The following is a 17,054-nucleotide window of genomic DNA, read 5'->3' on the forward strand; positions in this document are numbered from 1 at the left end:
AGAGTTCTGTTAATTTGTAGCTTGGTCAGTTTCTTGACATAGATTCAATTTTATCATAAAAAGTTGAGAATATCTTTGGTCACGCATTTTTTCAGAAAGCTTTTATTTATTTGATTACAAACAGAGATATGTCTCTGTTACAAAGCAAAGATTAAATTATAATCCGCGGGAAATTTACTTTTCTGCCATTTCCGGTGTTTAGATTATGAACCGGATGTAGCGATCACAACGAGGCTATAAATAGTTTATGAAGGTGAAGAGCAAAACAAAAGTGCCTTCCTTTGTTTCTTTTGACAACTAAAGTAGGAGATAGCTTAGTGGAAATGTTAAATTTCTGACCAAGTACACAAGATGTTACTCTAGCCGGTTTGATCAGTCATTTCACACTTAAGAAAGTCCTCCGGTTTCAAGCTGTATGATCGGATAATTTCCTTGCACTACGTCGAATGCATGCACTTTCGAGTGCTCATTTATTAGTCACGAAGAATTTCCGTGTGACTTATTGTACTGATAAACGTGATATCTTTAAGTAATTTAATTTATCTGAACTAACCAGGAAAAGGGGGGTTGCCCTACTGGGGTTTCTACCTCAGAGGTCTAAACTTAAGTTTAGACAAAGGTAAGCCAGACCCCAGACACAATGGCAGACTTTGACCCAGAGACGTTGTTGGAATGGCTGCAGATGGGACAGGGAGATGAAAGGGATATGCAACAGATTGCCCTAGAACAACTTTGTATGCTGTTGTTGATGTCTGACAATGTTGACAGAGTTTTTGAAAGGTAATAGTACTAATACATATCGATTAAAAGATCTGTTAGAATATAACCAAACTTAGATTAGATTTGTACTGCAGCAGGTGGAAGTTGAAAGCAAAAGTTGTGGTATTCAGCAATTCAAGGATAAAGAACCTTAAGGATTTAAAGAAAATCCACATCCTTTGACTTTCAAATTCATGTAGCTATAGATAACCAAAAATTTGTCAATGTTCTCATCATGGCCTTAAATGACCCAAATGGGATATAAATTTGTTGTGGAAAAAAAAATTTTGGAATAAAGGAAAAATATTTCAAATTGCAAATGATAACATTATAAAGGCAACAACTTTTGATTAGCCATGGCCAGCTTTCTGAATTCCTAGTTGATATGAGTTTGATCCTACAAATATGCTGTTTTTTAAATGGATCAATCTAGGAAATATATTTACTGTAAAAGTCACTATAAACCAAAAGTTTGACCTAAGCCAATGTATTTTTCAATATATTTGCTTAATTTGAAAAAAAACTATTTCCACTGTAAATTGACATTCCATTGCGACAATAATTCCCAATTGAAGATTGGTCACAACCAGTTAAAGCACCATGTAACCATAAATGTATATTGGTATTCTGAAACATGCTGCAGATCATTTTGTGATTAAAAAAAACATTATTTATTATTCTTTGATCCTTACAAATCAATTCATTACCACTTCTATGAAACTTTTGATCATACCACAACTGGTTAATAAACAAGAATTATAACTGGAGTTTATTGCATTAGGGGGTGGTAAGAAGGGACATGATAAAATCACTTGTCATCCAGGATTACTGTCATAGTATGAATTACAATGTTGCTGGTTGTTTTGTTTTTTTTTTGTTAAAAGGCCAAGATAAAAATTTTTAAAAAGCGTCTCAAATCAAGTACAAAACAAAACTATGGAAGTCAAAATCAAAAAACATACGCTTACTTAAAAAATCCTAGGGAGAACACCAGCTGCTTTTTCCTTGTCTTGCCTCTCATCAATTTGAAATGGTCATTTTGCTATTGTATTAACTTTAAAAAAAAAACTTGATGACTAATGTTACAGAAAAAACACAAACAATTGCCATCTGATCAGAACAACTTCCTCACATTGCGACAAACAAACCACAACAACCCTTTTTGCCTGGAAGAGCAGACAATTCTATTTGAGAAAACAGTTTAAATGTGCAATTTTTTCAGTTAGGACCACTAAATCTGGCAGTTTTCGTTAAATTTGACTTCTTTTGAAAGGTCTTATATGCAGATGAGTCTTATAAATCTCTGTCTACATGTATGAACAGAATTTGTGTTTTTCAGCTGTCCACCAAGGACATTTCTCCCAGCTTTATGTCGTATCTTCTTGGATGAATGTGCTCCAGACAATGTGCTTGAGGTTACAGCAAGGGCCATAACATACTACTTAGATGTATCAGCAGAGTGCACCAGACGTATTGTTGCTGTAGATGGTGCTATTAAAGCTTTATGTAATAGACTAGTGATTGTTGAAATGTCATCCAGGACCAGTAGAGATTTGTCTGAACAATGTATCAAGGTAAATGCTTATGAAAATCATCATACTTAAAATTACATTATTTACAGTTTTTGCCAAGTCTCATCCCTTCCAATTTTATTTCACTTCATATAAAATTACATACAATGACATTGTATTAACTGTTACCTTTTTGAATTACAATGTTACAGTCTGACTTAATAAATCCATCCATAAAATTTAAATTTTGGTTCTCTTTAGATAATGTTGCAGGAAGATAACCCAGTGCAATTACATGTAGTGTTTACAGGTATTGATATCATTCAGTTAAAAATTTAAAAAGTTGCAAGTAAAGAATGTAAAGTATTGTATACTTGCACAAATCCAATGAATGAGTGAAAATATGTAGCATTGAATTTTGTAACACTTCAACAATTAAGTGTTGCAATAATTGTGTTTGATTAAGAAAAGCCTGAATTTCAATTCTAATAGATAGTTTCTTGGAAGTATATAAACATAATTTTTTGGTCTTCATAACATATAACTGTGATAGTTGTTTTTTGTTAATTTACTGTTAAACCTTTTATTTTATGCTGTGATAGACCTAGATTATGAAGCATTTGTTTTTTAATCCCTTCCTTTACATTTAGTGCAGTGGACTGAGCCCATCTGCCCTAACTCGTGCACAATTTGTGTCCTTGTTTCCCTTTGCATTGCCCCCATGTCCTAAACGTTTTTTGATCAATCTTAATCCTTTTGTTTATTCTAGACAATAAGCCTTAATTGAATGTGATAACTTCAAATATTTTGATAAACCATATATTTTTTAAATGAATAAATGATGATTGCATAATAAAGTTGACAGAACAAATGCGTGTCAGTTCATTGACCTTATATATAATACAGATAACCTTTTGGTTTGGCCAAATGATTGGTATATTTTACAAGAGATTTTTTTGTAATTAATCATGTTTAGCAATTAGTACATGTAGCTAAACAAATTTGTGAATGTAAAACTTGTAAATATAACTTAAGAAAAGGTTTTTGAAAACAAATAAAAATCTGGGAAATATTTGATGTTTAAAAAAGATAGTGTTTTTTTTTTCTCATTTTCAGTGTATTTTAGCTCACCTGGTCCAAAGGGCCAATTGAGCTTTTCTTATCACCCGGCGTCTGTTGTCGTCAGTGTCTGTTAACTTATACAAAAATCTTATCTTCTGAAACTACTAGGCCAAATTTAACCAATCTTGGCCAAAATAATCCTTCGAAAATCTACTCTAAAAAATGTGTGTGATGACCCTGCTGGCCAACCAACATGGCCGACAGGGCTAAAAATAGAACATACAGGTGTAAAATGCAATGTTTGGCTTTTATCTTGAAAACCATTAAAGATAGAGAATATCTGTCAGGGGCAAACATTTTAATTTTTCAGAATGATTTATCTAATGTATTGAACATCAAAATTGTCAGACGACTTTTTATAGGAGTAACTGACCTTAATCAATGATTTTTCCCAATTTTTTAGCGTTTTTTTTTCTATTATCTTCAAAACAACAGTAAATAGATAGAAACTTTAAATAGCAAAAATTATCAGCAAGACAAGATCTCCAATTAAGTCTACATGGCCAAAGTCGTTAGTCGATATCTTATTGAATTTATTACCCTTTAAAGAGGATTTTTCCAATTTTTTTGGCACTTTTGCTTATTGTCTTGAAAACTATATTACATGTATAGTAGATAGATAGATAGATAGAAATTTCAAATAATGGAAATGATCAGCAAGTCAAGATCTACAAACATGTGACAGACCAATGTCATTTAATGTCTGCTTATTGGAGTTAATGTCCCTTATTTTTTTAGTGTTTTTTGCCTATTATCTTGAAAATTATAATAGATAAATAGAAACTTTGAAAAAGAAATATGATCAGCAGGATAGGATCTACAAATATGTCAACATGACTTAAGTTGTCAGTAAACTCTTATTACTGTTATTCCCCTTTAATGAAGATTTTGACCAAAAAAGTGGCAATTGTTGAAAATGCAGGTGAGCAACACAGGCTCTTTAGATCCTCTAGTTTTTGTCTCACCTTGACAGAGTCAAAAAGCGAGACATAGGTATGCCGTCTCTGGCGGTGGCATCAACAATGTATTAGTTTGTGATTAGGTCAGTTTATGAGGAACCACTAGTGGTAGGTCAATGATATTGGGTATGCAGTTGTATTAGCATTGGCACATCTCATTTCCATGGAGATTATTTGGCCCTGACCCCTCCGTCATGGTCTATTGACTTTCAAACTTTTGATTAGTTTATGATTAGGTCAGTTTGTGATGAACCACTAGTGGTAGGTCAATGATATTGTGTATGCAGTTGTATAAGCATTGACACATCTCATTTCCATGGAGATTATTTGGCCCCACCCCCTTAGTCATGGTCTATTGTCTTTGAAACTTTTGCTTAGTTTACATTTGTACATGTATTAGTTTGTGATTCTGTCAGTTTTTAGGAACCACTAGTGGAAGGTCAAGGATATTTAGTATACAGTTGTATAAGCATTGGCACATCTTAATTCCAACGAGATTGTTTGGCCCTGTTATTTCAGTCATGGTTCGTTGACTTTGAATATTTTGCATAACTTACATGTTAACGCTATTTTATTTTCCACATTTGCATTTTACAATCAAAATAACAAAAAGGCAAGACATATCACTGTGTTAGCAGTTTATTTTATAAAAGATAGTTTAAAAAATATCTGTTTTAAAAATGAGAATTAAGGGCTGTGTCCCTCTGTCCTCAGTTTATAGCTAGAAAATTGTAATGAATAATTTACATGTACCACCAATTATATAGGTTCTGGAGAGAATGTGTACCAGAGAATCAGGGGCTGTCTTTGATGCTGGAGGACTACAGTGTGTTCTAACCTTTATCAGAGAGCATGGATCACAGGTTCATAAGGATACCTTACACTCTTCAATGTCTGTAGTTTCTCGTCTCTGTGGTAGAATGGAGCCCCAAGACCAATCCTTGGAGACATGTGTAGAGTCACTGTCTACTCTTCTTGAACATGATGATCAATTTGTAAGTTTATACATTTCTATAACAAAAATCACATGGAGTCTAAATAATAGTCAGTCTACTTGCAAGTGGTTCATTTTTGTCTAGAATTATTTTAGATGATTCAGAGCTTGACAATCAAAATATAAATTGTCCATATATTATCATATTTCACATGTCATAATGAATGGAATGATGTATTGGGTTAGGCCTCCAGGGTTATTACTATATATAGATCCCTTTATATTTAATGATGGTTAGGCCTCCAGGGTTATTACTATATATAGATCCCTTTATATTTAATGATGGTTAGGCCTCCAGGGTTATTACTATATATAGATCCCTTTATATTTAATGATGTTCATATATCTTTAAAATAGTTTAGCTACCCAACTACTCATTTATAATCTGAAAAATGAGTAAAGAAGGACATTTTTCCATGTTTGAATGACAATGCAAATCAACAAGATCATTATATAGATATTACCATCATTGCATATAAAAAGCATGTGAGTATGCTTGTATATAAGTGCAAATAAGAAGTAGGAAAGACATACAAAAAAGCTTACATATTAGGTTAATAACATTTGTATGTTTAAACAGGTAGCAGATGGAGCCTTAAGATGTTTTGCATCTTTAGCTGACAGATTTACCCGTAAAGGAGTAGATCCTGTTCCTCTAGCTCAGCATGGACTTATAGATGAACTCTTACAGAGATTACAGAGGGCAGGGGAAACCAGTCATAACGTTTCCTTGGCTAGCACTCCAGGGGCAAAAACTCCAGAATCAAAGTCTAGTCCTAGTATATCAACTGTCATAAGTTTACTGTCAACCTTATGTCGGGGTTCACCTGGTATAACCCATGACCTTTTGAGGTCAGATCTTCCTGATGCTATTGAAAGTGGACTGAAAGGAGATGAAAGGTAATAAATTCAAATGTTAATTTTGAAATCTTTATATATCACAGCACATCTATATGTACAAATAGTCATTCAATTTTACCATTTTATGTACTGATTAAGTTAAGACTTTTGTGTTGATGAATTTTATTAGTCAGCAAGGTAATTGTAAAGAAGGCATGACATATCAAAATGTGAACTCTTGATTGAGTTGTCAGTACATAATGTACAATGATGCAGTAAGTGGAATTTTTTGATTGATGCCATTATTTAAAGGCAGGAAAACCTTCCAAATTTTGATGTTTTCAGTACATATCTTTTTTCTTCAGATGTTGTCTAGACACAATGCGTTTAGTTGACCTTTTACTGGTACTGTTATTCGAAGGAAGGAAAGCCCTCCCTAAAACTGGTGTGTCTAGTATAAGTAGTAGGATCTCAAGTTTACGCAGGATGGACAGCTCTGGAGAAAGATCTCATCGTCAGTTGATTGATTGTATTCGTAGTAAAGATACAGATGCTCTCATTGATGCAGTAGATAATGGTAAACTGTTGCTATGAACTGTTAATAGGCCTCTACATTATTATTTTTGTTAACTTATCCATTCAGGCAAGTCGCAAGAAAATCAACTTGTCTGACTTCTAAACTCACTTTGCCCAATCTAAAAATAATTAATGATGTCCTTAACATATATATTGACACATTTATTAGATCATGCACAATTTGGACTTCTAATGTACCTGATGAAGTTTAATCCAGGAAATTGTGTTGTACACAAGTAATTTATTGTTTGCAATATTCTATGTCTTATTGGCATATTATTCAGTGTTCTGGTAAAAGCGTGTACATACATCAAACAAGCAACAATCCTGAAATTGTGCGTCCGTTGGACACGTCAGTTGGACACGTCCTAGTTAAACTAAATGAGTCCTATCATCACCAAGATTATCTTTTAGCTGTGTAAAAGTATCCAAAAATTGTGCTTCTTGTCAATGTTTTTATCTGAAATTTACTTGTTATCATGCATCAGTGTTCTCCCCAGGATTTTTGGATAGCACCAGGGTAACGCGTGTGGACTTCTTGGTGAAATATTTCATGCAATCAGTTGTGTCTTGTCGCGTCGCTTAGCTCTAGTTACTGTAGTTTTTATGTCTCTTGTTTTGTTTTAATACTGTGGTACTGTGTTATGTAGACATTGATTCAGAAAATTATTGGTAAAAAAGAAGTAAATCAAAAAACAGTTTGTATACTTTAATATTTTTTTAAAATAAATAAATTATGATTCATAATAAAATATTCATCTGAATTTAAAGTAATTAAATCTTTTATAAAATCCAAAATCAATAAAAATAAAATATCATTAAAAGTGAACAAAAATGTTCTATTGGTGATAATCAAACATAGATACAGGCTTAATACTGCCCTGAAATCTAAATCTTTATTTGTCATGAACCATTTAAAAGGAATTCCTAAATCTATAAATTTATCTTTGGTCTATAGATCTATAAGTAACCATATTCAATGTCAACAACTAAGTCTCCCTAATTTCCCGCCTAAATGACAGGAAGTAGATATAAATAGATTTAACATGTGCTTTTGGATAAAATTTGCAAGAATTAGAATACTTCTGTTATTCATTGATTATGGATATTGATATCCAGTTTTAAGGTACAGTCATGCATTTTATTTATAAAATATAATAGATTGCAATTAATTGTAAATAAACTTGAATATTCTACGTGAACTAACTGGGTCATGTGATATGTACAGACATATACTACAGTTTGAAACCCGACTATCATGCAATAACTATGTCATACTTAAAGATAATATTGTCCATGGTTTAATCAGAGACATATAATACTATATTATAAGAATTGGGAAATGTATAGTTGTCCATTATACGTAATTAGCCACCTTTATGATGTACACAAAATGTACCTATCGGGTCAAGACACTGTTTGTGTACAAAGTATTTACCGACTTGTCACAGGTCAGTGCTTGGGTGGAGAGGGAAGCCATAAAATAGTTATCTGTGATCATAAAGTTATGAACTCTTAATTAAAACACAAAAGAATCATGTTACAAGTGTTAATGACATCGATTAAATGCAATCAACAAGGTTAACCTCATAAGGTAAATCGATCACGTGGTGTAAACAATCTGTGTTGAACTGGTTTGAACTGGTCAAATTTCACCTGGAATTTTACACCGCACGGAAAAGATTTAACAAGTCGTTTAAAACTTTACCGATTTACGATTTTTTAACTGAAAATTTTAGCACCACGGAGAAAAATTATACATCGCGGTAAGAACGATACCACCGCGGTAAAAAATTATACATCGCGGGCCCGCGGTCCTTTAAGGGCCTGGGGAGAACACTGTGCATGCTTGCAATAACAGTTAATTCTTAGAGAAACGAAAATTTATTATGCAATTCATCACGTGATAGGCATAAGCTTATATGATAAAACCAGAGGAAATCAAAATTAGTTTACCTTTTAGCACATGTCTACCGGCAATAGTGTTGTCAAAGGAGCCAATTAATTTGATAATTAAGTTATGCATCACTCTGGAAATATAAATGTAAACTTAACAGTTGTAATTCAATAAAGGGAGCACGTTCTGATTTCATTATTTTTCACTTGTCCCATCGGACAACACATATATTGATTCTAAGTATCCGACGCCTACTTTCACTGGTCCCCGTCAATCAAACATATGGTAATGTCGAGCCCTGGTAAATATTCATTTGTTAAAGAGTTCTTTTCTCCTCAAAATCATGTAAGCATAAATTGGTAAATATTCATTTGTTAAAGAGTTCTTTTTTCCTCAAAATCATGTACCGTTCCTACTCGCTTATTAGTCGGAAAATTGGGAGTAAAATTCATAATCCAGAGAGGGGGACCGACTAATAGACGAGATCTAGCGACCAGAGGAAAAATCCAAGCTTGAGGAAAGTGGTCAGGAGTGAATTTCCTGGTCAAAACTACGTTTTTGATTGCCAAACCTACATAAATCAATAAATAAAAAGTTTTTGTTGAAAATAAATGACTACAATACTGTCTTTGTGTTTTATTTGTTCTTTGGTAAACATTTTCTGCAAATTCGTGTTGAAATTCTACTGTTTCCGGTTTGTGTATTGATTTTCATGGTCACATGGTTTTCCTATAAACCCAAAAGAAGAGCCAAGAACCAAAAATGAAAAGGAGATAATAATGTACCAAATATGTGAAAGGATGTTTTCAGCGGAGTTATTGTGTCATTATTGTGATATCATGATATCAATTCAATGCTTATAAATCATATAATAATCAAAAAATAATTTTAAGATTCATTCCCCAAATCAAAATATTATTCATTAAAGTGTCTCAGTAAACAAATTACAAAATTGATTGACAAGCCAATATAATCCATTGATAACCCCAATTAAGAGACAAAGAGTTGTATATACTAAAGGTGTGAAAACTATCAGTGATAGGTAAACAGATGTCACTAATGAGTTGGAGTTAGTTATTTTAATATATTGATTAGCTTCACTTAATTTTTTTAATCCTTTAATCATCACAATATAATAAGAATTATGAAGTGTACATGCTCATTTAACACCGAGTTATGTATGCTGTGAAAAATATTTTCATCAAGTGTTGATTGACTTTAAATTTTTTAGGTTCATATTGGTTTATATTCGCTTTTCTCAAACAATAGGTTATTAGTCATACCCTACAAAATCATTGATGCATTACGTAAACAACACATGGCTAATCTAACATTTGAACAGTGAACAAAACAAGAGAAATGAATACATCTTTATTATTAACAGCAATATAAATTATCTTGATGAGCATCAACTAAATTCAAACCAAACAAACATTAATGCAGAAATGAATATTATTCCTGGATTTGCATTGGTTTTACCGGCGTTCAGTTACTGTCAGCTGAAAAAAAAATGCCCAAATTTTGTCCGACTTATACGAGGGTCAAGACTAAATCCTTAGAATTTGGAGCTGAAAAGGGCCCCCGACTTATAGTAGGATCGACTATTAGGCGAGTATCTACGGTAAGCATAAATTGGTAAATATTCATTTGTTAAGGTGGTACCCAACACCTTGACTAATATTAATTTGGCTCGTTTAATTTTCATAAAATTTTGACAAAATGTTTACTTTGACCCTTTGACAAAAATATAAAAATTTCAAAAAATTTGAACCAACCACTTTATCAGAAAAATTTCTTTGGTTATATAGCAATTTGACAAACACTAATTTTGATCATTGAGAAGCTTAATATTTCCTTAACAATACAACGTAATTAAAACGTTTAGCTGATTTTTACAGAGTTATCTCCCTGTAGTGTTAGGAACCACCTTAAAGAGTTCTTTTTTCCTCAAAATCATGTAAGCATAAAAATAGTAATGGCATTCTTCACTAAATATTTTTTCATCATTGTAAAATGTACATTAACCTGGGAAACTTCCTTAGTTTTATGACAATGTTCACATAACAAACAAATAAATGTTGAATTTAGAGGGAAAAAGAAGAACTTTCTTACTTTACCTACAGACATATTTTCTTTTGGGCTATATAATATTGCTTGGAAAATCATTAGATTTAAAGTATAAATTGTTTGTAACCTCATAGTTTTAATATTTTGAGTTCTATTCTAACTTGGATTTTAAAGAAAAAATTAGTGTCGATGTAAGCTTAATTATGTTTTCTTCACAATTAAAAAAACAATGCTTATTACTGTTTCTACACACATTTGAAAGCCAGGGACGTATAAATACTTGACTAGCTATATGACAGAAAGGAACCAAAAAAGAAAAGCCAAATCTTGTAATGTTTATTTGGTAAACAGGTTCACCTTTATGTCATGTTTCACAATTTAATTTGATAATTTGTTTCTTAAACAGGATTTGAAGTTAATTTTATGGATGATGTTGGGCAGACATTACTCAATTGGGCTTCTGCATTTGGGACCCAGGAAATGGTGAGTAGATTACAACAAGGCATTTATTAAAGGATTGCCAGAACACTTTATTATCATTAAGGACTGTCTAAATACATTAAAAGCAAATCTATAAAATTTGTCTTTCCATTATTTAGCTCACATTTCCAATTTGAACCAAATTTGGTGGACATTCCTGTACTAATGATCCTCATTTTGTTCTCATTTGGTGTAAAACATGCTAAGCCATTCACAATCTTTGATTCTGATTGTCCAAATTTCAAAGATCTTCCCCTAAACTATTACAAGGCATAATGTTTTGGAACTTTGGAGGATTGATAAACTGAAAACCCTCCACAAGCATTCCTCTTGTAATGATGATTAAAAGCCAAACTTTGTGCATTGGTGGCACATAGTTGATAGTAAATCCATTTTCATCTTCTGAATTACTTGACCAGTACTTTGTAACTTGTCAAGAATAATGTACGAAAGGACCCCTACAAAAGATTCTCATTTGAATCATATTCGATAAAAAATCTCTTGACTTTGATGTGCCTAATATGTAAACAAAGAGTAAAATGTAATGATTTGGGAACCATAAGAAGTCCTGATGAACCTGTTAAATTAATAAAAACATTAGTATAGTTAAATGAATACATTTTATGCATAAGAGCAATAAACCTCTCCAAAATGTTCCTTGAAAGAGTATCCCCCCATATCAGAAAGTCTTCTGAAAACATGTCTGATCTCTTTTTTACATTGCAAAAATGTCAAATATCTTCTTTCTTTAATTTGACTGAACTGTATTTGTGTGGTTTTAACAGGTTGAGTTTCTGTGTGAGAGAGGAGCAGATGTCAACAGAGGATTGCGATCATCATCTCTGCATTATGCAGCTTGTTTTGGAAGACCACAGATTGTTAAAGTAGGTGAACAATGTTTAACTTCTATTAATACAAAAACAACTGTAACAAATATTAAACTTGATAACTGACATAATATTTATAAAAAAAATATTTTTAAATAGTCATTCATCCTTAAAATAACTAGTAATTGACAGTTATAAGTGTAATATAGTTTGACATATTCCAAATCATTGCAACTATTTTCATGCATTTATAAATGAAGTTTTTTGGAAGTTCATGATCATTTCCAATATTAGTTTTAAAGTGAAATGTTAAAATGTATAACAGTCAATTTGATAAAATGATATTTTATATTGTATTAAATTATAGTTATCTGTATCTCTAATTTAGACATTGCTTAGATATGGTGCTAATCCAGAACTTAGGGATGAAGATGGTAAAACTCCATTAGATAAAGCTAGAGAAAGAGGAGATGAAGGTCATAGAGAGGTCATACAGATCCTTCAGTCTCCTGGTAAGTTGGGGTTAGGGTTAGGGTTAGAGAGAGGTCATATAGATCCTTCAGTGTCCTTTTAAGTTAAGATTACAGAGAGTTTTACAGATCCTTTAGTCAGTGTTCTCAATAAGAAAGACAACCGTCAAAATCCGCCGCCTATTGCATGTGAAGTGCTGGCTATTAAATTATTGATAAAAATATGACACGCGAAAATCGCACGATCTGTCGTACATCTTTTTTCTACTAACTGGTTCCGAGTAGTCCGCCAGGTGTAAATAATACAATAGTAAACGTAAACCCATTTCAAATCATTTGAGCGTTTGAAACAAAGCAATAAATCTGTACAATCGAGATTGATGTTGACGCTGATATTTTAGACAGCTTGTGACAAACTCAAACATAAAGAGAACGACCATAGACTACTTTTAGCGTGAGCCAGCTTTATAGGAAGGCAAAGATAAGAAAGATCTCTTAGTGTATTCTTACATGGATTTAAACTTGTGTGCATTTATGTATCTTATTGTATAATCGCCAGAGTAAAAAGTAAAATAAAACACAGTGAAATCAGTCCTCATCTGATGAATTCTAGTCACTTCGGAATGTGATTAAATCGGCACCCGGTATACTCAATTCGGTACCTAGTCAAATATACGTTGAATATATATTGTGTTTAGTATTTTAAGTTTAAAATAAAGAAGGGGATGGCCAGAATTAATTATTGTGTATTTTCTTCCGGCAACCATATGTGTATTTCAAGGTATTGGATATTTATTAAATAGATATAGGAAGATGTGGTATGAGTGCCAATGAGACAACTCTCCATCCAAGTTACAATTTATAAAAGTAAACCATTATAGATCAAGGTACAGCCTTCAACACGGAGCATTGGCTCACACCGAACAGCAAGCTATAAAGGGCCCCAAAAAATTACTAGTGTATAACCATTCAAACGACAAAAACCAACGGTCTAATCTATATAAAAACAAGAAACACGTATGAACTACATAAACCGACGACAACTACTGTAATCAGATTCCTATGCATGTTTTAACCAGTTGATATTGATGACAGGGACTCATAGTTTGTCCTTTAATTGCTTCTTATGATTTAACAACAGCTTGGGTACTGGCTTCATTGTTTGTTTTTTTTTTTTAAAGTTTTTATGAAAAAACATGAATAACTACCTGTGTAGAGTTAAAACAACAAACATGTTAATTATTGAATTGATATAAGTTATTGATTAATTAATTGAAAAGAAACAAATCAAAACATCAGTCATAGGAGTTTAAAAAAAAACTTCATACAATTTACTTCTTAATAATAAGATTATTTTTAACAATGTACTGAACAAAATAAAATCCAACCCCAATTTTTTTCTAAATAACTAAAAAGCAGAAAACGGATGAAAAATATTATTTGGTGCCGATCTGACCAACTAAATGCCGAAATGACTAATATAGGTGCCTATTTGATCAGATGCCGATTTGGCTTTTTCTATAGGTGTAGATTTAACTTGTACCCTCTGACCAACAGAGAGGATTGAGTGTAACCTGATAAACTGTTGACACTACAAAGTTCCTTTTTCCTAGATTCAAAATTAATTGTTTTCTAGCCATAATTTGTCAGTTGCTTACTGCAGGTTGACAGTTACTTCAAGCAACTCTGGTTTTCTCTAAATATAAATCTTACCAGTTTTTGAATGACTGAATATAGCATAAATTAATGTTCTCAATGAATTCTATTTGAAACTATAATACAAGACACTAAGAAATAATATGATGTGAAAACACAATTATAAGGGCTATTCCAGAAATGTCTGTATGGAGGAGGGGAAGGCACATTAATAAAAAAAAAAAATGAATGGGCTACTTCACTTATTTTCCCAATCATAACTCAAAGTTAAGGAAAAACTAATTAAAATGTTATTAGTCCCCTACTGACGAAGTCGAAGGGGACTTTATGTTTGCACTCCGTCCATCTGTCTGTCTGTCTGTCAGTCCGGCAAATCATTTTTCCAGAATTTTTTTCTTCGTGCTTGAAGATATTGATTTGATATTTGGTTTATTGATTTATCATGACAAGTTACAGGTCAAGCTCAATTTTCACGATTTTAGCTTTTCTCTTTGTTCAGTTAAAGCCCTTTCCCTAGAATTAAATTTTTGATAAAATACTTATTAACTAGTAGATTTCTGTTCAAAAGGAAATAACTCATTTTTTAAAAGATTTAAAAGACAAAATGACATTTTGGATTTTTTTCCTTTTCTTTGGTAAATTGTTTGAAGAATTTAGTGGTAGGTTTGTTTGTCATTCTTGAAGATATTGATTTGATAATTAGTATATAGTTTTATCATGACAAGTTACAGATCAAGTTGGAATTTTGTTCCAGTCTGATAATTTTGTGCAGAGTTATGGTCTTTGGACATAGAAAATTCACTTAATTAAACAGTTTTCAACAGTTTTTTTCGTCATGCTTGAAGATTTTGACTTGATATTTTTATGTAGTTTACACCATGACAAGTTATAGATCAAGTTAGAATTTCGTTCCGTTACAATGAATTTGTAACCGGTAGGGGACTATGTATTGCCATGCAATACTCACAGAATGCTTGTTCAAATAAAAAATGCCTTTCCCTTCCCATACTATCAATTCTGGAATAGCCCTTAGTGATAAAAAATTGCAATTAGAAGAACATTGAACACACAAAGGGGTGAAGCAAGCCATGTCATATAAATCTGCAAAACAAAGTGTCATTAATTCTCAATTCTCAAAAATACACACACACCCCTTTCGCACCTGCAATGCTCGGTTGGGCCTTGCGTTCCTCATAATTGCCTTCTACTTTTATTTTTCTTCCTCTTATTCAAAAACTAATTGAGACTGTGGAAAGGAAAGATTTCATATGTTGTTTTGAATTTCAAGGTTACAAATACCCTTCTGATTTTCTAGACTGCTTGAAAGAATCTGTTGTCGCAGTTGTCCAGTTAAAGGCATGTGTTAAAAGCTTGTTTAACATTACCTGTTTGTTCATATTTTAAAAATGATGTTGCAGTTAATGAAATACAAAAATGTACAATAATTATTGACCAACCTTTTTTTTTAATCAGGAGATTGGATGTCTTCAGCCAGTAGAGAGCCATCAACTACAACAGTGACAACTACAGCTACAGTGGTTCCTCCATCCCCTACAACAACTCCTCCAGAGGCCCCTCAAGTGGAGACAGGGAGTGAGAAAAAGGAAGATTCTACAATAGAGGAGAAGGAAGAATCTAATGAACCTAAAGGAGACCCTGAAGTAGCCCCTATATATCTCAAACAATTACTGCCTGTATTTACCAATGTCTTTCAAAGTACTATGTTGCCTTCTGTTAGGTAAGATTCTTTAATTAAAGGTAAATAGTTGTGCTGGGCTTAGTCAAATTTCTAAAATGCTATGAATGTTTTGTTTTGTTGTCTGCTAGTTCACATGTATAGCTTTGTTTATTTATGGCTCCCAATTCCTATGATAATTAAACAATTTTTATGTCACCAGAAGTCGGTTACTAGGATTAAAGTATCATTCCAAGTTAACAAATTATCAACTAAAACTAAACATGCACCTGTTGATCATCAGGTCAATTGTCTTTATGATCCTCAGGGAACAATTGAAATTATTATCATCAGCTCAAAGGAAGTAAAAGTTTTATACAGTGAATAGAATGAATCTACCTGATGTTTATTATTTTTTAATGAAAAATTCATAATTTTGCAGTTTCTTCAAGGTTAAAAGGTAATACTTTCAAGTTTTAATGTATGAAAACATTGATTTTCTGTTATGGTTGCTATTAGGAAGGCATTTCAAATGTTTAATGATGAGCCAGGAAACCTTAATTAAAAACATGAGTTGATATTTGAATTCTATTTTCTGGCCACAATTTTTGGATTGACTGTTAGTAGTGTTACTGTTTTAGATTTCTTCTTTAATTGTTTTTTAATCACTAGTTCGCTTACATGTTGTGCAAGCCTTAATCAATGTTCAGACACAACGGTTTTTAATGTGAATTTCATGTTTTAGATTTTCATCAGAAAATAAGATATGTTGAAATTAATTTTATATTATGTTACTCAGATACTTGTTATTATATGCTTATCATAGAATTTAAAATTACATCTTTTCTTTGCAAGTGAAAATCTGTTATTATTTTACAAATATTGTCTTTAATTTGCTCATGATAACTGCATATATGATAATGAAACTTTTCTTACAGAAAATCCTGTTTGTCATTGTTGAAAAAGATGATACACTATGTCACCAATACATTGATATGTGAACTGTCTAATCCAGAGATGAATGTTGTCAACTTTGCTGCTGCACTCACTGAAGTAATGACTAATGTCCTGGATCATGAGGTAATGATATAGTTTGAAGGAAGTAAGCTTTAAGAAAGTTTTTTGAATTACCAAGTTTATCCTAATAAGAAAATATTTTAATAACAGAAATAATGTAAATAGACCTAGAGTTATGGAAGGATAAGCCTTATTTTGAAGTTT

General features: G+C 32.1%; 1 protein-coding gene across 4 annotated transcripts in view; it reads left to right on the forward strand.

Annotated features, from left to right (window-relative positions):
• Positions 1 to 232: 232 nt before the first annotated feature.
• LOC127698215 (E3 ubiquitin-protein ligase HECTD1-like) overlaps positions 233 to 17,054 on the forward strand; it is a 58,171-nt gene continuing 41,349 nt past the window's right edge. For all 4 annotated transcript variants that reach the window (XM_052201562.1, XM_052201564.1, XM_052201565.1 and 1 more), the window contains exons 1-10: positions 233 to 780; positions 2,099 to 2,333; positions 5,119 to 5,346; positions 5,926 to 6,245; positions 6,551 to 6,762; positions 11,132 to 11,208; positions 11,991 to 12,089; positions 12,421 to 12,544; positions 15,632 to 15,896; positions 16,772 to 16,913. In XM_052201562.1, the coding sequence (XP_052057522.1) occupies positions 641 to 780; positions 2,099 to 2,333; positions 5,119 to 5,346; positions 5,926 to 6,245; positions 6,551 to 6,762; positions 11,132 to 11,208; positions 11,991 to 12,089; positions 12,421 to 12,544; positions 15,632 to 15,896; positions 16,772 to 16,913 (1,842 nt within the window). In that variant the 5' untranslated portion in view covers positions 233 to 640. The remainder of the gene's footprint in view (positions 781 to 2,098; positions 2,334 to 5,118; positions 5,347 to 5,925; positions 6,246 to 6,550; positions 6,763 to 11,131; positions 11,209 to 11,990; positions 12,090 to 12,420; positions 12,545 to 15,631; positions 15,897 to 16,771; positions 16,914 to 17,054) is intronic.

Source organism: Mytilus californianus, unplaced genomic scaffold (assembly GCF_021869535.1).
Source record: "Mytilus californianus isolate M0D057914Y unplaced genomic scaffold, xbMytCali1.0.p SCAF_4, whole genome shotgun sequence".
Classification (NCBI taxonomy): Eukaryota; Metazoa; Mollusca; class Bivalvia; order Mytilida; family Mytilidae; genus Mytilus; species Mytilus californianus.